At 42.5% G+C, this 26,084-nt stretch overlaps 1 protein-coding gene across 4 annotated transcripts in view; it reads left to right on the top strand.

Moving 5' to 3' along the window:
* The window catches only part of SLC7A2 (solute carrier family 7 member 2), a 54,784-nt gene that overhangs the window by 21,574 nt on the left and 7,126 nt on the right, over window positions 1-26,084 (top strand). For 2 of the 4 annotated variants that reach the window (XM_037128774.2, XM_053659815.1), the window contains 8 exons: window positions 11,379-11,769; window positions 12,267-12,422; window positions 15,804-15,969; window positions 17,179-17,312; window positions 18,291-18,513; window positions 20,341-20,480; window positions 23,480-23,582; window positions 25,619-25,824. In XM_037128774.2, coding sequence (XP_036984669.1) covers window positions 11,394-11,769; window positions 12,267-12,422; window positions 15,804-15,969; window positions 17,179-17,312; window positions 18,291-18,513; window positions 20,341-20,480; window positions 23,480-23,582; window positions 25,619-25,824 — 1,504 coding nt within the window. In that variant the 5' untranslated portion in view covers window positions 11,379-11,393. Of the gene's footprint in view, window positions 1-7,675; window positions 9,162-11,378; window positions 11,770-12,266; window positions 12,423-15,803; window positions 15,970-17,178; window positions 17,313-18,290; window positions 18,514-20,340; window positions 20,481-20,734; window positions 20,872-23,479; window positions 23,583-25,618; window positions 25,825-26,084 lie in introns of those variants that run through there. The other 2 variants (XM_037128772.2, XM_037128769.2) reach the window with 2 other exon arrangements.

A 26,084-nucleotide genomic window follows, 5' to 3' on the forward strand; every position in this document is an offset into this window, starting at 1 on the left:
ACTTTAGAACAGAGGCCAATGTAGATCTTAGAAACCACTGACTAGGGAGCTGAACACCGTCTACCAGCACAACTCTAGCCATTTGTGGAATGTAGTTGGAAAAGAAATGACTGATTCATTTTGCATGAGCTCTTTGCAAGAACAAGTTATGCCTACCAAACTCCACAGTCTTCTTTTTACCTGGTTGTTTGATTGGCGGATTTGGGAAGTGTAAACGTAATGTGTTAGGATTTGGGCAAAGTATCTAACACCACGTGTTATGATAACCCTGGGATCAGTCGGAGAGAAATGTGGGTTTTTCATTAGTTGTGTGATATGCCCGGAGTATTGATTAATGGCTAGATACCAGTTTAGAGAGGGTCTTAGTGGCTTGCCACGATACTCTGTCCTTGGCCCTGTGAAGTTTAAGCACACTTATCATCTACTTGGATTAGGATAGAAGACGTGCTTATTAAGTTGGCAATGACATAAGAGAAGTAGGGAGCTACATACATGAATGGATGGAAGGATGGATGGATGGACGGACAGACTTGGATCAACACATAATCCCAAAGAGTATGAAACTTAAAATTCTGGACTTAGGTTTTAAATAATCAGTGAACCAAAATGGAATCAAGAAGACCAGGGTATATAAATATCTTTGAGAAAAAAAGACACCTGAGGGTTTTAATGGACAACAAGCCAAGTATGAATCATTTGTTCACTGAACAAATGTTTACCTCACTTCTGTCTGTGTTTTAATTGCCTTAAGTACTTTGAGAAATGAATATATTAGAGATGTGCTGTCAAGAAGCCGTTAGTCAAAGGAGTGCATTAGTTTTCTAGGGTTGCCATAAAAAAATAAATAAAAGAACCACAGACTGAGGGGCTTCAGATAAAAATACTTACTGTTCCAGTTCCGGGAACTCGAAGCGTTATATCAAGGCATCAGCAGGGCCCAGCCCCCTGTGAAACCGGTGGGGAGAATCCTTCCGCTTCTGCTGGTGCCCATCAAGCTCTGGGCATCCTCGGCTGGCAGCTGCGTCCCTCCAGTGTCTGTCTCGGACATCACATGGCATTTTCCTCTTCTTATAAGGACACCGTTCGTACTACATCAGGGCTCATGCTAATGACCTCGTCTTAATTTGACAACAGCACCCAAAAAGCCATTTCCAAATAGGTGCCCGGGTTTAGGTCTTCAACTTAACTTTTACGGGAGCACAATACATCTGAAACACGTTCATCCAAGTAGTCCAATTTAGTCCTGGTGAAGAAAAAGTGCCATAAAAATGCCGCGTGTCATGGGAACGAGTGATAGGGAGACCTCACTCAGCTCCGGGGAGGGGGTGTCCAGGACGGCCAAGGAGCCATCTAAGTGCAAGAGGAGGAGTAACTTTCTAGGAAGAAGAAACAACTATGCCGCAAGCCTGGAGGCGGTTGGAGGCTTAGAGTTCTGAGACGGAAGGAAGCCCAGAATGGCTGGAAGGTGTGAGCAGGAGGCAGAAGATGAGCAAAGGAGGTAGCAAGGAGTCCACCTGTCTTAAGGTGGATTTCAGTGTCTATTCAAAACAAGACAAAAAGAACTCGTAGGCGTGTATAGACTGGAGGAAGGTAATAAAGTAGACTGCGAACTAGCCTAAAGCAGCTAGGTTACCTCTGGCCAATATGGGCTTGACCACATCTGCAGTGCTTTGCCTTGTTGGCAGTGGCGTTGAAAGTTAGGGTTTTCACCTGTGGTTCTTGTTCTTCGAGTCAACCTATTTCTCTGAGAGGAAAGAAGTCTTCGGATGATAGCCATATGCGATATTTTGAATGAAACAGCTCCCATTTTGTTCTTCGGGCAGAATGAGGCCAATGGGTAGGAGTTGTAGGAGGGCTTCGTGCAAGAAGAGGTCTCATGTTAGTAGCAATGGGAGCTACACGAGGAAGAGGATGCCTTGAGACTTAGGCCTGCCCTGGCCCATGGGGGGTAGGTGGCCACCTCTCAGAGATGAAGGGAATTCTGCAGTGGAGGTGCCGGGGGTGGGGAACCGTTTTCTCCAAGGTCCCCTACGAGAAGTATCCACTAGGGTTTCAGTTATGAGATGTTAAGGTTTCTAAAATGTGTTAACAGGTATTCCATAATTGAAAAATGAAGGGCATTAAGGAGGCTTTAAAATGAAATGTCACTGGGGAATTATTAAATAACTGAACTTCCTGGAAACTCTTCGTGACGCAGTGTTGTATGTCAGTGGTATCTCAAGTACAAATGCCATCGCCAAACCCTCCCCACCCACGTGTTCTTCCGAGGCCGTAGAATCGCGGTGAGCGTCACTAATGTCACATCTTCAGCACAACTGTGTCTTCTTTCCCTGCTGTGCCTTCTCTCCACCGCCCTTGCTGGCCTTGTGCTGCCCGGCTGGTTTCTAGGGATCAGTTGCCAGTCATTTATGTTAAGCCACGGAAATCCTACTTAGAAGTGGTGGTATGTAAATGTGCACATTCTGTTTGACACCGAGCAGGCAGGTCTGCCTTCACTGGGGGTCGGAGGGAACGGAAGGACACGTAGCGCACGCAAGAGTGTTAATCCTGCCCCGGCCTCTCGGGACCCGGGATGCCTACCAGCTGCCAAAAGTGTATTTAAAGGGGATTTCGACGTTTCCTTGTACCTCCTGAAGGAGGTCCAGTGCCTATTCCACACCAGCACTTCCCCAGACCCCCTTTGCTCTCCGCCCGGCTTCTCTTGGCCAGATGGACGCCTCCTGGGCTGCCGGCTTTTCTTCTGCCCCTGGCCCTTTGTTATACACACCAGCCTGGCTTCTTGGCTTTAATTTTTCTAAGTGGGAGGTGTACATTTTTTTTCTTCTCTGGGTCAAAGGAAAGCTCAAGAGCTGACAGAAAAGGCAAGAAAGAACCTTGCTGCTGTCCCTGCAGCCACTCAGAAGGCCTGGGAACCAACACCCGCTGTAGGGCAGAAACGCCAGCCAGGTCAGTCGGTTTTGTTCCTTCTGTGTGGACAAGAAGGCACGTGTTCTAGGGGCAGTTGGAGGACACCTGGGCTGCGGGGTTAGTGTGGAGAGTAGCAAAGTAGAAGGTGAGGCAGGTTGGCTGAGGCCACACCACGGGGGAGTGGTTTTGAAACCTGGCTGAAGTGCGTTCAAGTCACTGAAATGGAGAGGAGGCAGGTTGGCTACAAGTGTTAGTGGACAGATTCAAAGCATTACAATTCAACTCGCCCTGCATGTTCCCCAACAATTCATAGTTGGTATTTAGGAGGATGCTGATATTTGTAAACACTTACTAGCATGCTTTAAAATGAAGGACACTAAGCCCTGACCAAAGAATTCATTTACAAATCGCTGCACAGCACGGTTTCGAATAATTGCATCCTGTCCCCAGGCGTCCTTTGAGGTCAGGGGTGGGACATGGCAGGACTGGGCTCCTGGACAAAGAATCAGAGCCCAAGAGCTGGTATTTCTCCACTTCTGAGCACTCTGAAGGTCAGAGAACACAGCTTTGCAAAGAAATAGCAGGAGCATGAAGATGGAGGGAGTTCCGTTTGTCTTCTTTTTTTCTTATTTTTTTAAATTTTTAATTTGTTTTGTTGTTTAGCTTCCTGTTAAAGGTGAGATCACATGTTATTTGTCTTTCAACACCTGGCTTATTTCACTCAGCATAATGCCTTCCAGTTCCATCCATGCTGTTGCAAAGGGTAGGAGCTCCTTCTTTCTCTTTCTGCTGCATAGAATTCCATTGTGTAAATGTACCATAGTTTTTGATCCATTCATTTAGTGATGGGCACCTAGGCTGCTTCCAACTCTTGGCTATTGTAAATTGTGCTGCTATGAACATTGGGGTGCATAGGTTCTTTTGGGTTGGTTTTTTAGAGTTCTTAGGATATAATCCCAGCAGTGGAATTGCTGGGTCAAAAGGCAGGTCCATTTTTAGTTTTCTGGGAAAATTCCATACTGTTTTCCACAGTGGTGGTACCAGTCTGCGTTATTCTTGTTATATTCTTGTCTTCATACTACGGGCCCACCATAAGCATCTCGTAATCCAGACTGGTAGAGCTTTTGGAGACAAGAAGGGCAAGTTATTGTTTTATTTGGGGGGAACAAAAAGATTAAAAATAAGTGTTTTAAAAAGTTTGAGAAACTGCTAGTATAGCTATATATGCATATGTTTTAAATTTCTGCTTAAATGGCAGGCCTTACAATCCTCGATACTTTTTATTTTTATAAGTTGTATTCCTTATAGAGACAACCTTTCTCCTATTATTTGTCTAGAAAACACTGATCAGTGATTGCCGAGTAGGGCTTTTAGAAGTGTAAGGGATACTTTGAATTTTAAATTGTATAGTAACGTAAGCTGTTGCTATTCAAAATTAAAAACCAAAATAGATGTTTTCAAGAACTTCTGATGAAGATTTGGAAAATACGTATGATTCCTTTAATGACTTTTTTTTTTGCTTTTTCTAAGGGAAGTAACCTCAGTTCCTATTAAATATTAATGCAAAATTTAGGATCTTTTTCCAAGAAAGGATTTTTTTTTCAAAATTTTTTGGCTCCCCTGAGGAAGACTTCTCTGCCAAACCCAACCCCACCCCCCATTCTGAACAGGGTGTCCCTCTCCCCCCCATGCCTCCCAGAAGTACCCTGGGCTTCCTTCACCCACGCGCATGTCACATGGGGGTGGCCCAGTTGTAACTGTTTGGCCTGGATGCTCCTCCTCCACCCCCCCTCGGCCCCACTCCCTGGAATTTCGGTTAGACATTGCATTTAGACCATTTTATTTTTCCTTTTTAAAAATTCTAAGGCTTGAGCTTTCAGAGAAATGGACAATTCATTGAGTAATTGATAATAACTCATGTGCACTAACTACAGTTTCTCTCACTTGAAAGTCCTCATCAGAATTTTTCTCAGTTTTTGTAACACTCTTACAAAAACAGAGCAGAAATATTAAGGATCTCATTGTTACGAGCTACATTAATTTTTAAAATCCTTCGTTTGCATATTCTAAACGTAAAATGTAGCGGCTCTGAATGGTGGTGAGGAAGAACCCGCACTGTGTTAACTGCTTTCTCAAAGCACACAATAGAAATGTTTTACTCAGACTTCCTGAAGCCAACAGGGACTTCCAAACCTCTCAGCCAACAGCAGCGTTTCAACAATCTGCCAGGCTGCTAAAAGTTCTGGTGATATAGTTTTCTGTATTTTAAGAAGTAACAAATCAGAACACACTTTTCAGAATTGACAATACGGTTACAAGAATGACCACTTTTAAAGAAACTCCTTGCCAGCAGGACCATAAATCGTAAGTACACTTGGTGTATTACCCATCTAAAATTGCTGGAACTTGGACTAAAAATGCATGGGAATTCTTGTTGAATTCCTTTCCTGCCACAGTTTGATGGAAGGAATTTTGCCTAGCACCGAAACAAAAGTGGTTTGATTTGAACAATTCCTGAAATTAGGTACCACTGGGGGAGGGTATTGGGTGGTGGATTGAGGGGGTACTTTGACCCTGTTTGGGAAGAGCATGGGGGCAAGAAACGGTGCTCTGGAGTGTTTCTCAATTCTCTGCTCTCCGACGAGAAGAGCTGTCTTGTAGTCAAACACGTCCCCTAGTTCATGGAGATACTTCTAGCATTTTTTATCGGAAATTGAACTACCAATCCAGAAATAAGTTTAAAAAATCACTGTGAGCGGTGGCTATTCGTCAGTAGAGGTGCGGGACCCTCCCGGTCACCTGGGTTCCACTGGTACCCTGGACTGGGCTCGAACTGGTGTGATGGGGCGTTGAAACCGGAATGCCGATCGTAGAGAATATTGTTTGCTCGTTTCCTTTTTTTTTTAAACAGTAGTGTTTGTCATTTTAGGCCTTGCAGTTTGTCACTGCAAGCTGGGTAGCACCGGGCAGGATCACCGAATCTTGCAGGATTCGATGGACAATAGGCAAAGATTGAGAGATTTAAACCTGAGTGATCTAGAAAGCCCGCTCGTCTAGAATATCCTGTTGCATGAAAACTGGTCTGTCAGATGCCACCGTGTTTTCTGACAGTTCAGAGAGCTTGACGTGGAAATTCGAATTGTAGTCTAGAAGCCACGCTGGCCCTTACTTGCCTGTAGCTTTCCCCAGCCTCTGGCACACGGGAAACACTCAGCAAACACTGGCCATTTTACTAGCATAGCGCTTATGTGGAGACGGGCGTGAAACCTCTGGGAAGGGCATCTCCTGACGTTTGGAATGGCACGTATAGGGTGACAGGTGCCAGCAGAGGACACTTCCTTCGGTAGCTGGTTGGGGAGAGGGAACAGGTTGTACCCTCTGGCATCTGGGGCGATTCATTAGCCAAAGATTGCTGAGGCCCCATGGGAGTGGGTGGCAGGCCACCAAGCCCTTGACCGTGTAAACAGGGTGCTGACTGAGCAGGTACTCGGCTGACAGAGGGCTGAGGGCTCTGCTTTCGTCTCCTCGGTCTCCTCGCTCCTTAACTTCCCCGCTTCTCCAGCGCTGGAGGCAAAAGCGGGACTCCATTCTTTTTGTTATTCTGCATCTGCGTGAATGAGACAGAGAGGCAGGCCTCGTGCCTCCCTGAACCTAAAGGGATTCGCGTGTTTCGCAGCGCCAACTGCCTTGACAAACCTTCCAGAAATTCTCTGTCAGCTGTATGTTTGCTGCGTGTCCTCAGGAAAGGTGCTTGTCTCTGTCTGAATTCCACATCGGAAATTTCGAAATAGTTTTCATTCTTAGCAGTACCAGTGTAACTTCCTGGAGAGAAAATAAAAAGGTTATCCCTACAGTGTTGTGACTTTGCAGAGGCCTCCATCGCATCTTTCATTTTCTCCTTTTTATGGATTTATGTTCACTTATCTGGAGGAAACTTCGGAGGAAGATATTCTACAGGCAGTTTGATTTGGAGAAAAGATAAGCTTTGGACCAAATGTAAATGAAATGTGTGTGAAATAAGCTTTTTTTGTTTTCCAGAAAAATAAAGGTTTTAGGTTTGAAGGTGAAGGTTTGTTGTTATTGTTTGTCTTTGTTTTTTATTAACTAAAGTGACCCTTTCAGATTATCTCATATTCCAATTTATACTTTTGATGTATTTTTTTGAGAAATTAATCTCCTAAATGTAAATAAAAAAACAAAAGGTCCCTGATTCCATGGTATTATATCCATATTTTCTCCCTCTTACGAAATTATTTAGCCATGCATGTAATTTGAAAGTATGTTTTTGAGCTTTAAAGTGGCAGAAATGTCACTGATGTTGAGTTTGCAGGTTGCCAAACCCAAAGGTCAGATTTACAGAACACACACACACAGTAGGACAGAGATCCAACTTCTGTGTGGTTTAGTCCCTTTTTCCCTGTCGGACTACAAAGTGCAGATGACTCACTATGATTCTGGCAACCGAGACCCGGGAGGAGACTTGGTTCCAACTAGGATGAGCTAACCTGCTGAGGATTTGCTGGAGCACCTGCCCCACCGGCTGCCACCACTCCTTTCCCTGTAAGATTTATTGACGGGGCCTGTGACACTGAGACAGAGAATCGAGTTTGAAAGGTCAGCCTTGACTGAGGGGGGAGGGGAAAAATTCATTTCTCTGCAGCTAACTGCTGCATCAAACTGCAGAGCCAAAGCAAAAATCCAGGGCTGACGTTTTGACAGCGATTTGCCGGTTGGAGAAGATTCCTCTGGTGAGTTGAAAGAAGTCTGCTCCGTGATGTTGTCATAGTGTCAGGGCTAGGGATTTACTTGAACTTGAATTCTGCACTGTCACCTTTGGGACCTGGGTTGAAGAAGACTGAGAAGGTTGCTGAGGAAGGAGCTTAGCTTTTTGGCGAGAATTAATAGGCACTCCGTCAAGGAGTTAGGTTTCCTGAAACTGTTTACATAGGAGAAGATGTACCTGTAGCGTCAGATTCCTTGGAATCCTTCAGAGATTTTCTCCTGCAGAGTCTATTCCAGAGCCCTTCCAGCCTGCCCTTGGCTAGTTACATTTTCAGATCTATGCTGAAGATGTGTAGATTTTTCTCCTCGGTAGAGAGCCCACTGCCTTAGCATTTAGTAAAATAGTTATTTATTGAAGAAAGGTTCATATCTGTTTCTGGTATCACCAGAGTCTCTTGTGACCTCATAGGAATGTTGACTAGAGTTTTATTTTCTAAAGCTAAGGCCGCTGGTATGCGTGTTACGTAGACCTCCGCATGTATGCACGTTTCATGTTAAACTCCAATCCTTGGTCGCAGTGGCAGTAGTGACAGTGCTCCTGGAACAGCGTTGTCTGTGCTCTCCAGACCAACAGAGTCACCTTAAAGGGCCTTGTGTGTTCTTCCGACAGAGTTGCCTGTCGGTAAGGAGGGGTATCACCGACACAGTTACCCATTGGTGAGAAGGGGTACCAGAACCCAGAGAGGACGGTGACTGCAGACCTGGGCCAAAAGGATGAGCATGAGGACAATTGTCTTCAGCAGTGAAGGGATCTTGCAGCAATGAGAATAAGGGTGTCGTCACCATTTTACATAGGGAGCATATCTTTTAAAAATGTTTTAAAGGAAGAGTTATATGAGTTTTAAAATATATAAATGTCAAATTATGTCATTCATATGAGACACGCATATCCTTTTTTCATTCTTCTCTTGCCATTATACTTTTATATATCAGTCTCTCTCTACACACACACACACACATACACACACACACACACTATTTTAGAAAAACACAGGATTTTTTTCTTTATTGAATGAACAGTGCATGATACAGCTGCTAGGCCTCAGTAAATGTTGGTTTAACAATGATTCATCACACCGACCCAATATGTTTTACATTGCCTTTCTTCCATCCCTTTATATTTCTCCAAAATTGATTTTGTGCCCTGGCTTTTGCAATCAGTATTTTATCAGCTTTGCTGATAAAATGCAACATCTCAGTTGCATGGTTGAGGATGTTTGTGGAAGACACTGCGTAGCCTGTCCATTCTGGGAAGTGTTCCTGACGTAGGCTTCTCTGTTACTCGGAAGCCACTGGGTGCTTGACACATGGCCATTTCACCTCATTTTCTGGGGGCGACATGGAAAAACTGAGCCTAACATACTTTCCAGAAGCAATCGGATCTTACCTGATTAAAGCCATACATTTCTCTCCAAGACAGTTCATCTCCCTCCACGAACTAGAGTGAGGAAAGTTCACGTTTGTATTATAAGGTGAGATGATAGTCATTGATCTTTTTGGTTAACTGTTAACAACCAAAGTTTATTTGTTAAAAATAGTGAAAGGTTTATTAGTTGGCTTGCTTATTCCCTTCCATTTTTCTGCTGTTTCTTTTTTGTGAGTTTTTAGAAAAAGAAATTTCACAAAGAACATCATGACTATAGTACTAGGAAAAGGATTTTAAAAAGACACCTCAGCCACAATGCCCTCGCACTCCAAAATTTCTTCTTAGTTGTCCTTGCTTTATTCCAGATCCCTTCTCTGAAATATCCAATCATTAGAGAATTTGTGTCTTTTTCATGAAAATTGAGGATACATTCTTCATCAGCAGTGTTTTATTTAATGACAAACATGTATGCCTCATTTGTTTACATATCAGTTGTTTACTAAAGTTGTGTAAACATGGTCCCAGTTTCATATGATCTTAAATCATTGCTAAATTCGGTCATTCGGTGAGTCTGCATTTCTGAGCATTTTCAGTTGGCAGTGGTTTCCAAATCCTGGTCTTTGCATTTCTCTGTATAAAAACATTTAAATGTGCCCTGGCTGGTGTAGCTCAGTGGTTTGAGCGCGGGCCTGCGAACCAGAATATCGTGGTTCTATTCCCAGTTAGGGCTCATGCCTAGGTTGCAGGCCAGTTCCCAGCAGGGGACACATGAGAGGGATTGATGTTTCTCTCCCACTCTCCTTCCCTTCCCCCCTAAAGATAAATAAATAAAATCTTTTTAAAAAGACATTTAAACGTTAGGGGAGATGAGCGTCTCTAAATACCTTCAATTCCACCCCACACACCTCAGTTAACCTCTCTGTGACTTTGGGTTTTCCCTTTTTGATTCTTCTTTAACTAGAACATTCTCCTCCTTTATCTTCCAGATGTGTTATATGAGAAATGGCTAACTAAGGGCTGGTTAGGGGTAGAAATTAATACACATTTGAATTGTAGAGGTATTGATACCTTTTGATTTCGAGAGCCAGAATATTGGCAACATCGGAGATGTTATTCATCTGTATTTCCAATTTTTTCACCAAGTATTTGTGAAGTGCCCGGCTTGGTGTTCTGTCTCATGGTGTGGAAAATACTGACATGTAAAACTTTAATGTTACTGTGAGGAACCTTGCACACTTGCTGTCTACTTCCATCATTCCATTTAAAAAGAACACATAAGCCCTGGCTGGTGTGGCTCAGTGGACTCAGTGCGGGCCTGCAAACCAAAGGGTCGCCAGCTGGGCTCCCAGTCAGGGCACATGTCTGGGTTGCAGTCCAGGTCCCCGGTAGTAGGTCTGTGAGAGGCAACCACACCTTGATGTTTCTCTTCCTCTCTCCCTCCCATCCCCTCTCTCTAGAAATAAATAAATAAAACCTTTCAAAAATAAATTGTTTTAAAAAGAACACATAATACTTGGCATGGACTTTGGGTTTATTCATTTGGACATTTCAAGTAAATGTAAATAAGCATGTGTGTTTTATTATAAATTCATACTTCAAGCATGGTCGAACAGCAGTCTGAGTTAGAAAAATCCAAGCATGTTTTGGGGGGAAATTTCTTTTCATTCTAAAAGTTTCAAATGGCTCCACATTAAAAAAAAAACCTGAGCAGAACGAAATGAAGAAAAGCTCACACATGTTTGCTTGCTACAGCTGTGAAATACAGAGTGGTGCAGTATTGGTCTGGTTTTGGAATAGCCAGACTGCAAATCCCCTAAAGCTGGAGACCATATCTATACACCACACCGTTCTAGACTTACTCTGAGCACAGTCCCTGGTGTGTAAAGATGCCTGAAAAATACAAGTTGAATGGATGAAGGGGAAAAAAAGAAAGAACTGAAAAGATGAGATCATTCACCCCCTTGCTTATAGCAAAGACAAATTAGCCATCTTTTGGAATATAGAAACATCAGCACATCTTTAACAATTGTAGCACAAAAAAATGAAAGCAGCAGATCTTTTTAATCGTTCAGGGCTCCTATTCCTTCATGCCCTAGTTCAGGCATTGTCGTGGTCTCTTATTAAAGGGCACGCGTGAGTGAACTCTTAAGAAATTCACAGCTTTGGCTAACGAAGCCCTCTGATTGCTCTGAGACACACCTCCAGCAACAAGTGAAAAAAAAAAATCCAGGTACCATAATAGCCCTGAGATGCTGGGCCACCCACTGGAGGGATGACGACTCTACATCAGCTTCTAAAGCCCTCCCTTCTTTCTCTCCCTCAGGTTGACCTTTTCACCATGATTCCCTGCAGAGCAGCGCTGACTTTCGCCCGGTGTCTGATCCGGAGGAAAATCGTCGTTCTGGACAGTCTCGAAGATTCCAAATTAAGCCGTTGCTTGTCCACCGTGGACCTCATTGCCCTGGGGGTTGGAAGCACTCTGGGTGCTGGGGTTTACGTCCTCGCCGGGGAGGTTGCCAAGTCCGATTCCGGCCCCAGCATCGTGCTGTCCTTCCTCATTGCCGCCCTGGCTTCGGTGATGGCAGGCCTTTGCTATGCTGAATTTGGGGCCCGAGTCCCCAAGACGGGCTCCGCGTATTTGTACACCTACGTTACCGTGGGAGAGCTGTGGGCCTTCATCACCGGCTGGAACCTCATTTTATCCTACGTGATCGGTAGGTTTCCCAAAATCAATCTAGTTGTGTGGAACGGGGGCAGAAGCCCCCGTTCAGGCAGAAGGGGGGGCAGTAGCACTTCTGAGTGCAAGGCCTTAGGGGCCCCTCCTAAGTTTGCTTTAGTTAGTGACGCTGTGACCTTGAGGGAATCGCATGGTCCCTGTGCCTCTCCTTTTTCTTACCTCTAAATGTCTCTCCTCAGTGCAAAATTGGGTGATTCTGCTTCATCTCTGAACGTGCCTCTTATTGGATTTAAAAACCTTTTAAAAAATAATTATAGTTCTTTAATGTGAATAAAGTGACCTGATGGTGATGGACTTGAGCATTTGATTGCTATTATATAATTATAAAATGATGAAGATAATTTTATATGGGATTAAAATGTTCCATTCTGCCTGAACTAACCCATGTTTATCCTAGAACAGAGTAGCAATTGATGTCATGTTAACTTTCTGCCAGTGACCTTGTATTTTCCGAATGTTCTGTGTTTTGGGAAGGTACATCGAGTGTTGCGAGAGCCTGGAGCGGCACCTTCGATGAACTTCTTAACAAACAGATCGGTCAGTTTTTCAGGACATACTTCAATATAAATTATACCGGCCTTGCAGAGTATCCCGACTTTTTTGCCGTGTGTCTCATATTACTTCTATCAGGTAAGAAAAGCGGTTACACTTCTCCCTCTGTCAAGCCAGACTAATTGTCTCAGTGAAATTGGGGCTTGAGTTCCCAAGACTGTGCAGCATCTTTATACACTCAGGTTATGATTGGAGATCAGTGGGCCAGACTAGAATCACGTTTTATCTTTGTCACATCAGGTACACTTCAATATTAAATCTAAATCAAAAGGAGTAGTAGACACAGCACTTTGGGGTTAATGGCATCTGGAATGGACTAAAAAACAGGATGAGGCACATCGATTTTATGATACTAATTAGGGATTTGCAGAAATGGCAGTGGAGTTTCGGTGAGGAAGAATGCATGATTTTTGGCCTTATATTAGATCAACTGAGGGTGCTGGCAGGCATACTCTTTCTAAAAGAAAGTCTCTGTTTCTATTTATTCCCTTAGCTAGATGATGTAGGCATCTGGTTGAAAAGGAAGCATATTCTAACCACGTGTTATTTTTTAATATAGACACTATATAAACAAACGTACTTGGTACTAGAATGTTTTCATTTTCATCAGCACTGTAGCATAGTGATTTAGAAAGGCACAGGATCAGAGTCAAACAAACCAGGTGTCTCGTCCTATGCGGCCACCTACTATCTTTGGAACATGGAGTGACCTCAGTTTTCCATGATTCAGTTTGCTCATGCATACATACCAGTGTCTATCTGGTGCAGGCTTCCTGCCTGGTACCTAGTAAACATGTAGATGGCAGGCTATTCTATTTTGCAGGCGTAGTTAACCCTTGCTGTCCCATTACGTTTTTTTTAACTATGTGAAGTTGTTCTGATTGTCATCCCTACCCACCTTCCTGCTTAAACCCACTAAGAACAGAGTCCGTGTTTATTCCCACTGCTGACTGGATATGTCCTGGGTAATCTGCTCCTCCTCCCCTGGCCAGCTGGTCTCTAGCTCCGTTCTCCCTTGGTTACAAAGAAGAGATCGAAACATCTTTCTATGACGAATGTTCACTGGTACAGTTACATAGTTTTTAAAATAGTTTTTCCTTTTTAAAAGTTGGTCATTAAATATTTTATAAAGAGACAGGGTCAGGGATGTGAACAGAATTTATAGATCAGAAATATTTGGCGTTGAGCTCTAATATCAAGAAAAATCGCCTCAGTTGTTTTCAACAGGTGTTTGTTTTGGTTTCGAAACAGCTTGGCGAACATTAAATTTGTTAGATCAGATTTTATTTAGGAACGGTTTCAGTGAAGCTAAAATATCCAGCTGCAAGCTCCAAACACTGAGAAGCACGTGGCCATGACACAGAATCACTGAACTCCGTGACGAGACATGGCCTTGCCTCGCACCGCTGGTCCTGTCTTCATCGACCATCAGGTCTTTACTTTAAGTCGAGGCTAAGCTTGCACGCTGACATTGTTCTCGGACCATTTGAAGATAAAACCTCCCATTACAAATCTTTATTCACAGTGTAATGCCAAGTATCATGGCAAGTGAAGCGGTGTGTCTTAACGGCCCCCGGGAAGTGTATATGCCATATTTGGATGAGATACTCATGGGTCTCTAATTAACCTGCTGGCTGGAGATGGGGGTCTCGGAAGAGAGAGTACACGTGAGAAGTTGGGAGGCTTTTCTAGAGCGTGACAGTGGCTTGGCTGCTTTCCAATGCGTGTGGCAGTGTGCAGTGTGTATTTCCCAGCTGTGTAGTGGTTTCCAGTCTGACAGATAGTTACAGAGTCAGAGTTGTACTACTGCACAATTGCCCTCAAATTGTTCACACAGATATATTGCTGTGAGTTCTGGGAGTTACACGGGTGGAAGAATGAGATTTGGCTTCTCCCAGCTCTACCTGGGGAGCTGTGCTGACTCGGTCACAGGTGTGTAGGTGACAGAACAGCGAGCGAACATGTGACGTGACCCTTCTTCCATCACAGTCCTTCCCCCAGAAGCAAAAAGTAAATGTTGTTCGGTCTGTAATTCGGGTCTTACGCAGGATGGATTAAGTACATAAATATGATAAGTATAATCATAAAAGTACTAACAGAACAGAAAAGTGAATGTTTGGGGTTAATATTTAGGGAAATTCTAAAGGTAGAAACTAAAAGAGGAAACATTTATATTCTAAAACATCTTTTATAGATAGCCAACAATAATATTAAAGCAAATGGTAAACTGGGAAAAACATGAATAATACATGATAGGCAGAGATCTTACGGCATTATCATTAAATTAATACATCTTATAAATCAACATGAACAAGAACAGCCTAACAAAAAAAAAGGGCAATTTACAGTGGGCCAGACATTATGGGGAATATTTTGATAATATTAACCAAGAGCCTCGTATAAAAGCACATAGCCTCGATACAGTATTAACTTAGAGAAAATGACTGTAAAGGAGTCATTAGAAAGTATGAAATGGTATTGATAAAGGGATGATTATGTCAGTACTGTCTGTAGTTTTAAGAAACTAAAGTGCGCTGATTGTCTCTACATAAGAGACCAAAGTGCAGTGTCTCCGTTGAGGGCAGGGCGTGTGGCTGTTAAAATGCGGCTGTGTGTCTGTTGACTTGGCAGTGTGTTTGTGTGCGTGTGTACACACGTGTGCAAGTGCAAGATTCCGGACCGGAGGTTACACTTGATTTTATTTCCTTTATATGAAAGTTCTGTCTCTTCGAATTACTTGAATAGGAAACTGACTACGTTTACAATCAATTCAAATATAAAATAAAACTATTAAAATGAGAATTGAGCCCTGGCTGGTGTAGCTCAGTGGATTGAGTGCAGGCCTGTGAACCAAAGGATCACGGATTCCCGGTCAGGGCACATGCCTGGGTTGCGGGCCAGTTTGCAGCAGGGGACACATGAGAGGCAACCATACATTGATATTTCTCTCCCTCTCTCCTTCCCTTCCCCTCTAAAGATAAATAAATAAAATTTTTAAATAAAATAAAATAAAACAAGAATTGATTTAACTAAATATCTACTTGGCACGACAGTTGAATTATTTTGTTTGTGTATGCAGTAAACATGAGACAGACATATGACTGAGCTTTCATTTTCAAAATTTTCAGCCATGAACTTTGAAATGACTTTGCAGCAGCCTTTCATTAAAATTAAGTTACTTTACCTCTCTCTACCCATTGGTGATAACAGAGGAGGTTACTCGATTTCCCTGTGTCTTAAATGCTGTGAGCATAGTCTGCCTTCTGAAATCGGGCGGTTGTATTCAGAAAATACTATTTCTCCGGCAAGTGAGTAAGAACTCACAATAGACAGGGATAAATGTGACTTAAATATACGAATGCTGGTGAAATAATATTCTAACGCCTGTAACTGCCTCACAATGCCATTGCCTTTCCTAACACTTAGGTAAAACTTAAACTGCCCTTTCTTTTCCCACAGGTCTCCTATCGTTCGGAGTGAAAGAGTCCGCCTGGGTAAATAAAATCTTCACAGCGGTCAACATCCTGGTCCTCCTCTTTGTCATGGTGGCTGGGTTTGTGAAAGGGAATGTGGCCAACTGGAAGATTAGTGAGGAGTTTCTCAAAAATATATCCGTAAACGCCAGGTAGAGTACTTGATTTGGGGTCCTTCCCCTCTCATTTTTAATTTTTCCTCACTTGTGTCTTATGTTACATTTTCCTCTTGAACTGTGGTTCTCAGACTTTTTGCTCCCTCGACATTTCTGAAGTCCCTTCTGTTCCAAGACTCTTCTCCCCGGGCTCCCCCCAGACATAAACGCATAAGCATTCTCACTGCCGAGCAGGTGATGGAAGCCAACCGCTGGTTCTCCGCCTCAAGCTCTGCTCCAGGTTTAGAGGAGGCACAGGGGAGATTCTAACCATTGAAAATGGCTTTCTTTTCCCCAAAGGTTTGCCGCCTTCACGTACCAATGAGTATTTTTGAATAATGCACCCTTTAGTTCTCCCTTTGGGACCAGCATGCATTGCATTTTTTCAGCCCTGTAGTAATTTCCAGGCCTCGTTGTTTTTTTTTGGAGAATATTATTGGTTGCATAAGCAGACCTGTCCTGGCATTTCACTTTAAACTTGATAGCCTCATTAAAGACGCGGGAGAACAGGGGTTGATTCTGAGAATACCCGTGGTGTGCTCCCAAGAAAAAGGGGTTAAAAATTAAATTAATGATAATATAGGAAAGGTTTCACCCTATGATTTATTTGATCATAATGCTCATGTGCTTGTAAAATAAGATTACAAAAATATCTATTATATGGAGTGAGGATTATCTACATGTTTTTCTTTATATGAGTTGTTTGTAGTCATTCCAAGGAGGCAAAAAATTAGTATCCTCTGGTTTTTTACAGTTTTTTTGCAGGTAATAAAATATTCAACTTCAGTAGTATTAATCAAGCCGAGAGAATTGTATCTCTGCTTTTCAAATGTCTTTGTTGGGAATGTTTAAACATGCAGCCTGTGCAGCTGCCCATGACAAGAGCTAGTTGCTGGTCTTGGTGTCAGGTCATGGCTCACAGATGGTCGCTGCTCTCAAAGCCCCGCCTTGCTGTGCATCCAGGCCGGGGTGGGCTCGGGCCTGCATCCAAGATCGGTGTCCGAAACCCCGAGTGGGTGCCGTTGTCGGGGACACCACTGTATTCTCCAGGACAGAGGACGAGGATCAGGGTTCACTCTTAGTTCTGTATGTGTCGGCTTCAAAGAGCTGAGACTGCAACAGCCCTCTGCGGATGTCGTTTCGGACATGGCCGGAAGACACAGTTTTCTCTAAAGATGACTTTCCGACATTTGTGCTTTTCCTCAGAGAGCCGCCTACTGAAAATGGAACAAGTGTCTATGGGGCTGGTGGCTTCATGCCTTATGGCTTTGCGGGGACTTTGGCCGGGGCTGCAACCTGCTTCTATGCCTTCGTGGGATTTGACTGCATTGCCACCACCGGTAGGAGCAGAGTCCGGGCTCAGGGCAGGGGGGAAGGGCCCTCTTTGTGCCACACAAGCGCCCATGGGTGGCAGCAGAGGGTCAGGACCGAAAACAGGATTTGGACCTGGTGCCGGGCCCAGGCGTGACACCAGATGTATGTGATTAAAAGAAGCTGAGTGACACCCACTCAGCCTTGATTTGCATGTTGGTAAAACTGGGAGGGTGAGACCTACCCTTCAGAAGTCATGAGTTACCTAAGGCACATGTGTACATGTGAAAAGTAACTTTGAAAGAACACACAGGAACAATACTCTGCAAGCTGTCAAATACTTTGTAAGCATTAGTCGTAATCAGTACCCTCAACTTTCTGTCTGGACCGGCCGTCACAGTGAGTAATAATGATGGCCATGCTCGTAAATGATCTCTTCTTTATTAGAACAGGGTATTGTGAGAATTCTCTTTTCTTTCTTTCATACAAGAGAGAAATTATGCCAGAATCATTTCTAAGTGTCTATGCTGGATTCATATTTTTCGCCTGGCCTAATGATTAATTTTGGATGCTTCAAATGCCAAATCTTATTAGAAGGATCCAAAGTATACTGTTTTCTACTGAAACTAGAGTTTAATGTATATAAATATATGGATTGGGTAGCTGTTTATCTGAAGTCTTCATACTGAGGGGTGCGCAGAAGGAATCCTGTGACAGTCATTCAGTCTCTGGGGACGAATCACTTCCAAGATGGATTAAGAGCACTTTTCTACCACTAAACATTTACTAATCCTAGAAGAGCATGTTTTATTTTTCTTCCTGGCTTTGGATTTCTATGTAATAGCAAAGTATGCACAAGAAGAGAGGACATTTCATGCAGAATAGATGGATCAAGCTAAGAAAACAGAAGTGTTGGGAGCAGAGTAGAATTACCATGGAGGAGACAGAGAATTCACAATTTACCTATTGATGTTTTATTCTGCATGCCACCTTTTGTGTTTCCATAGGTGAAGAAGTCCGGAATCCTCAGAAAGCTATTCCTATTGGAATTGTGACTTCGTTGCTTGTTTGCTTTATGGCCTATTTTGGGGTCTCGGCAGCTTTAACACTTATGATGCCGTACTACCTCCTGGATGAGAAGAGCCCCCTCCCCGTAGCGTTTGAGTATGTCGGCTGGGGTCCTGCCAAGTATGTCGTGGCCGCCGGCTCCCTCTGTGCTCTGTCCGCGAGGTACGTTCCATTGCCTCTGGGACTGAGTCTGTTTGGGTTACTGCGAAGTGAGGTCACTGTCTAAGGAATTCCTCTCGTGTATTTTAAAAATAATCCTAATATCAGGAACACATGGTGCAGCTTTGTATTCTCTGAATAGTTTGCCCAGAATTGCCCTTAATCTTAAATGATAAAGTCCTTTTCCCCCATCAGTCGAGAGTCAGTATTTCAAGAGAATGGCGGTCCAAGCTGCAGTGGGAATACGTACAACAGAGGGGCAGGCATCCCTGTATACACACACATGTCACACGTATTCATATATGTATGCATTATGCTGGCATGTTCACGCGAGTGTGTTTCCCTGCTGGCTCTGGGATCACTCGCGGTGCTTCAGACGATGGGGACCCTAGGTGCAGACTGGACATTTTCTGTTGTCTTTTAAAGCCTTATCAAGCCCGTGTGTGTGGAAACTCTATGCTGTGTGACAAGGTGAACTCCAATGAGCTTCTCTTGTGAAACACTGAGACTATTTCACATAGCGTTGATCAGAGTGAATTTGGTCTAGACACAGAAATTACCATTCTCAAATTAACGCTGGAAATTTATATAATATCTATGTGAAAAGTAAAGAGTAGTTAAAACTCACGTGTTTGGATTTTCAGTAGGTGCTTGCTTTAATCCTTCAGAATTCATTCCTCGGTTTTCCTGAGCTACTCATATTTTAAATTAACAAGTGATCATAAGACATTTCATTTTAGTTTTATATGTTGCTATACAGTAGAGCATTCTTACAAAGAAAAAAATAATCTCTGATTACAGATTTTTTAAGTGAAAATAATTTTCTATAAGCCTGATGTCGGAAAAAGGTATCTTTTTATATAATCCATCAGCCTGGCTTTTTTCCCCCAAATCTACTTCGTCTTCTCTTCAAGATAATAGGAAGTAACAACGAGAAATTCTTTTCATTGGTTTCTCAGCCACCTGCTAATGATAAGGTTTATTCTGAATACTTTCAAAAACCTGCAGTGTGACCACACCTTATCACCACGATCTTAAAAGAGACAGATACAGATTCATCTGTGGCCATCCTCAGCCCAGCTTTATTAAAAGATAAAGAAGATGGATTTTTTTCATAAAATATTTTGTTTATTTTCTCTTAAATGGTTATTGTTCATAATGAAATAATATATGGAATGGTGCCATTCCATAAACAGACAAGTTTTTCAAAATGTCTAAAGTTTTCTTAAACTGTTAATCATGGCTGTATCTATGTAGTAATTTCATAGTGAGTTGATTTTTTTAACCTTTTTGTATATCAATTATCTTGTGATGCTGGGAATTATTACTAATTTGATCAAAGATCAGGCTATATGAGGAAAAATAATGGTAAGCTAAATATTACAAATACATAATTATTAAATAAGTGAAGGGCTATTCAGTGAAATCAAATTACTTAATCTTTTTTTTAATTATAATATATATCTGTTTAGGAATTTCATTTTCTGAGTTATTGCCACTATAAAAATCTTAATGGTATGATTGCTTTCGGGGTTTTTTTTGTTGTTGTCTTAATTATTTAGATTTAATTCAGTAATAATCACAAGCATGCACAAATCACCTGCATTATTGTTTTTGGTCTGATAATTGTACTGGGCAGATATCTGCAACAGAATAATAAGTAGCACAGTGGTAAACATGTGCAAATACTTTTAAATGTCCAATCATAATGTTTTGAAAATATGTAATCCTAGCTGCAGTGCTGAGATTTTTACAGTTACTTAATTTCAGTTCTGGGACATAATTTTGCATGGATGTCTGCCATACTGCATGTGTTTGCTTTTTATCCAGTCTTCTTGGATGCATTTTCCCAATGCCGCGTGTAATCTATGCTATGGCCGAGGATGGGTTGCTTTTCAAATGTCTAGCTCAAATCAATTCCAAAACGAAGACACCAATAATCGCTACTTTATCATCGGGTGCAGTGGCAGGTGAGAGAAAGTTAACTTCTATAAAGAAAAGGGGGGTCTTTTTTCATCAAGGATTCCGAAAAATACGAAAGCTAGGTGGTTTTCTGTTTCAGTTCATGTGAAGATCAATAACTTGTTTTGTGAATGTTTCCTATTTTGAACAGTTTGGACGTAGGTTCGTTCTGTGCTTGAGTGTGTCCAGTCTGTACCTGCATCTACCTGTCTAGAGTGATGCTTGTGATAACTCACGTGGATTCTGAATTTTTCTATTCTAGCCTTCTGGGCTCTATGTTTCCTTTACCCCGGATCCTGTTTGCCATGGCCCGGGATGGCTTACTGTTTAGATTTCTTGCCAGAGTGAGTAAGAGGCAGTCACCAGTTGCTGCCACACTGACTGCAGGGGTCATTTCTGGTAAGCTTTCCAAATGTGGGCTTCTCGGTGTTGGACTTGAACGTTTTATGCGCACGCATGGACTTACAGAGAGGGCCTGCTTGCTGTGCATGTAAGTTAAGAACAAAATTACTGGTAAATTAGGGTGCGATCGTTGGGATGACACCTGAAAATCACGGTGGCAGTGCTTTACCGAAGTGCATTCTTAACTGACCCTGGGGGATGTTTTGCCATTTTGTTATTTTAACCTTTGGGGCTTCTCACAAATGTGCAATGAGCTGTAATGGCTGTTCCCTATGTGTCAGTTATTACATTCTTTTCCGATTGATTAACTAGCACATAAAATTGTATTGTCAATGCATAAAATTTTAATTCAAGAATGATTACTTAATTTGGGGCATATTAATTGAGAATAATGATTGATTTTTTTTGTTAAGGATTTAAGCTGAATATTGCTAAAGGACCATAGGGTTTTTGAAAAGCTAACGTTTCCCCATGCTTAACTAAGCGTAAGAACTGGCAAAGACAGTTTGCACTTGGCTGTTGCAGTCCTGGCAGTTAGGGGGATGGACATCCCCACTTCCTGGGCTGCCAGGGGCTCCCCAGAGCTACTCACACCTTGTGAACATCGTCAGGAACCTGTTTTTCCCTTCACCAGTTTTGTTACTCAGAGACTCCAGAAGCTACCTTTTGACATATCACGATATCAACGTCCAGTGCCTTTGGCCAGACTTTTTGGCAGAAATTTTCATATATTTTATAGACCAAGAGAATGGCCCTAAAGGTCCTATTACAGGAAGCAAGATAGAGGCTCTAGCAAGCTTCATAAAATGGTAAACTATTTTAAAAAAGATAAACTATCTTGGCGTAGCAGAAATTCAAACCAAAAAATGGTAATTTTGTTGAGGTTCTAAATTGTTGGCAAGATAGGTTAGAGAATCCTAGTATCTAATTATGTGTGAAATGGGATTTATTTTTTAGAGTCAGAGGGTATCTAACAGCTTCACTTTGTAAATATTTTCTAATAAATGTGGCACTTCGTTACGCAGACATTGGAAGCTCACGTCCCTTTGTTGGTGCTTGGATAGCTGCACCCATGAATGAAAGTTGTAGTAGATAATCTAAAGCCCATTTTAGTGTTAATAGTGCCTTGGGATATTAGCGTGTAGAATCATGACAAAGGATCACTCATTTTATTAACTTCATAAACAGTTTTATTGTTCCTAGCAGAACATTGCCTGGTAGTATTTAGAATTTTATGTATTATAGCTCTGTATATTCAGAATGAAGAGAATCTGTCCTTCTTTCAGGAAGAATTTAATTTGACAGCCTAATAAGATATTAAAATTAATAATTAACAAAAGATCATTCTAACAGAAGGCTTTTTTTAATGCTCTAATAACATTTTGTTATTTTGTACTCCTATACCTTTGTGTTTTAACTAGATGAGATTGCCTGTATAGATAATTAATCATGTCCTTCTGTCTTGGCTACCTCATCTGAGCTAGCCGTGATTCTTAAAAAACATTCGGAAATGTTCACGACCTCACTGTGGTTGTTATAAGTGTTCCAGCCACGGAGAGTTTTCAAAGCAAGGCCTGAGCTGCACTTAAAGAAACTGTGTTGTTGTAGGAGGTGCCTGGAGATGCCTATGGGGTGGAACCTTGCTTTCCACGTCCTAGTTTTAACGTGTCTATAAAACAGGGATAATAATCCTATTGTTATAAGGATTATAACCCAGAAAAGCACATAAAATTGCTGGGTTTTAGGTAAAAAACAAAACAGTCAAATACTGGCCATTTTGTGTAGCTGAACCTAAATAATTTTCCTGTCTCCCAGGCTTATTAAATTGAAAAACAAAGGAGACAGAAAGCTTGCAGCAAGTTCTAGAACCCCATGTGAATGGAATATAGTTTCTGCTTACTCAGTTGGGGAGAGCTGTGTGGTACATTCAAGGTAGTGTTAGCACTATTTTGATGTTTCAATGGAGAGAAATATTGCTAAGTGCCAGTTAGCTATTCTGCTGTGTGAAGACTATTTTGCCTGTTAACCTCCTGGGATCTGTGTGCAGGACCGTAGAGTGAGCTCTCACGTCTAGTCAGTCTGACCGGAGTGAGTGGTTTTAACCAGAGTAAAATTTAGCCTATGTAAGAAACATAATTTAATTGGAAATTATTTTATTTTGTATATACCTCAAAATGCGAATGGAAATCAATATGATTAAATACCATTTTATTGAGGGCTCCTTTATTTGAAGTTTTTTATGATCTTAAACAAGGACCTAGCCAATATTTCTCAGCACTGTTTTTCTTCCGAAACATCAAAAGAGAGTAGTAATATTTTCAATTTTTGCCAAGCTAATACTTCTTTAGGTAATCAAGTAGGTGGTTTTTAGTAATTAAAGCAGTAGTTACCAATCTGATAACTGAGGGGCTCTCAAGTTTTGCTAGCAGTTTGTACAATCTAAAGAACATCTTCTTAATTCTGAGAAATATAGTCTCCTGTACTCGAACTGAAACAAAACAAAAACAAACCAAAAGTCAGTCAGTGGTCCCCGCCTGGAACGTTATCAGCCGTTCGGAACTGAGTCGCAGGCCGTTTTCTTCACCGTCCTTTTGTTTCCCCGCAGCGGTGATGGCGTTTCTCTTTGACCTGAAGGCCCTCGTGGATATGATGTCCATCGGCACGCTGCTGGCCTACTCTCTGGTGGCCGCCTGTGTTCTCATCCTCAGGTGTGTTGCCTCTCAGAGAGATGGCTCTGCAGGGCGGGTGTCCGGTTGCTGCCCAGGGAGTAAAGCGAGGGCCGCCGTCCGTGCTGTCTGGGCGCCAGCAGTCTCTGAGCTGAGAGGTCGTGGGTGCAGAAACATCTGTAGAAAGCACAGATCTGTGCTTGGTCCTTAGCAAAGAATCAAATGCAATAGGTAATGAGCAAGAGGATGGCCCAATTCTCTTGAAGGGCAGGTTCTCGTAATATGTAAAGACACTTAAAAAGACTATACTTTTTGTCCCAGGAATTCAGCTGCTAAGACTTTATACTAAAGACTTAATCATGGGGGCACACCCAGATGGAAGTAAAGGACGTTCATGGAGAAGATAATTGACATTAGTGAAAATTTGAACTAGCCTGGATGGCAATGAGAATGGTTAAATCAATGAGGGTACAGTTATTTAGTGGACTGTTCTACAAATAAAATGATACTTAATTATTTGGAGAAATGTGTCAGTTTTAGGATGTAAAAGTCTATGTAGCATCTGAATTTATTTAAATACACTAAAGTTACATAAAGAAATCATTTTTCCTTCTATATAAACATATATGCACTCATGCCTGGCTGATATTGTGCCAAAATACTAGCATGATTAACATTGGGCAGTGTTTTTAATTTTCTTCTGTGTACTTTTAGGTATTTTTTTCCCAGTGAACATATTTCTTCTTTAGACAGAGGACAGATACTACTTTTTTTTTAATTTTCAATTATAGTTTACATTCAGTATTATTTTGTATTAGTTTCAGGTGTACAGCATAGTGGTTAGATAATCATACACTTTACAGCGTGTTTCCCCTGATATTTCCAGTACCCAACCGGCTCACCAAACACAGTTCTTATGTTACTGACTATATTTCCTATATTGTACTTTACATCCTCATGACTATTTTGTAACTACCAATCTGTACTGCTCAATCCCTTCACCTTTTCCTCCAAACTCCTAGGCCCCCTCCCCTCTGACAACCATCACTCTGTTCCTTGTAACTATGAGTCTGTTTCTATTTTGTTCTTTTGTTTATATCGTTCTTTAGATTTCACATAGAGAGAAACCTCAAGGTTCTACCAAAAGTCTATGAGAACTGATAAATTCAGTAAAGTAGCAGGACACAAAATAAATACTCAGAAATCAGTTGCATTTTTATATACTAATAATGAACTGTGAGAAAGGGAAACTAAGAAAACAATCCCACTTACAATTGCATCAAAAAAAATTTAAATACCTAGGAATAAATTTAACCAAGTAGGTAGAACCTGCACTCAGAAAATCGTAAGACACTGAAGAAAGAAATCAAAGAAGATACTAGTGAATGGGAGTGTGTAGCATGTTCATAGATAGGAAGAACGAGCATCCTTGTAAATGTGGGTGGAGGCTGAGCAGAGGGACGAGGCCGCACTGGGGAGCCTGGGGCGGACACCAGGAGGGGAGGCAGGCTGATGTGCGGACACAGGCTGCGGAGGGTGGGGAGAAGTAATGAAGGAGAACGGCATGTGCAGGGGGCGGAGGTGGCCGGATGGCTGGGTGAGCTAGTTGGGCTGAAACCAGAGGACTCAGGTGGGCAAGTTGAAGGAGGTGAGACCAGACAGGTTAGGTTGTGATGAGGCCTTTGAATACCAAACCGAAGAGCCTGTTAGTTTGTCACTGGCACTTAACCAGAGTTTCTGGGCTGTTTTGGGGAACATTTCCTTGGGACATAGATATGTTTAGAGCAATCATCCTGTTATTGCAGTTGCCTCACTTTAAAACCTGACTCTCTCCTGCGTGGCATATATAATGTTTCTAATGAAACGGCCACCAGAGAGAACTCAGAGTTGCTGCAGACTTCCTGTCTAGCAGGGCAGTGGTCAGGCTCGCACGATTTGGGGCTGGACCCACGAGGAGCGTCAGCTTATTGCCCGAGCCATGACACTGTGAGAGGTCTCACCAAGAGTTTCAGGAGTTTGTTACATTGGGGCCAAGTGTCTCTTTGAGAATCAAGACACCAGCCTTTATTTGGGGACAGGTACCAGCCTGGCTTATCGTACGAGCAGCCCAAATACGCTCCCGAGAAAGAGGCTCTGCAGCCGTGTGCCAGTGCGGAATCAGAAAGCGCGTCCCAGGTCACCATGCTGCAGGGACCGGGTTCCAGCCTGTCCACCCTCTTCAGCCCCTCGGCTCTGCCCACACAGCAGTCGGCTTCTCTGGTGAGCGTCCTGGTGGTACTCCTCGGTAAGTCCTCATCCCTGCGGGGTTTCAAAGCCCCGGCGGGCGTGTGTGTGGGTGGAGCGGGTGGGATGTGAGACAGGGCGAAAGGCCTCGGGTCACCCTGGAGTAGGTTAGTGACTGCCTGGGGCCCTGAAGGGTCCACCTAGTGGGCCACTAGACTTTTATATTATCAGGATAAGTGTATCATGTCTTGGTAAATGAAGAAGACAGAGAAATTCACAAGGTGAGAGTGTTCGGAGTAGATAGTTGGTGCATTTCATTAG

Source organism: Artibeus jamaicensis, unplaced genomic scaffold, assembly GCF_021234435.1.
Source record: "Artibeus jamaicensis isolate MK-2021 breed Jamaican fruit bat unplaced genomic scaffold, CSHL_Jam_final scaffold_833, whole genome shotgun sequence".
NCBI classification, from domain to species: domain Eukaryota; kingdom Metazoa; phylum Chordata; class Mammalia; order Chiroptera; family Phyllostomidae; genus Artibeus; species Artibeus jamaicensis.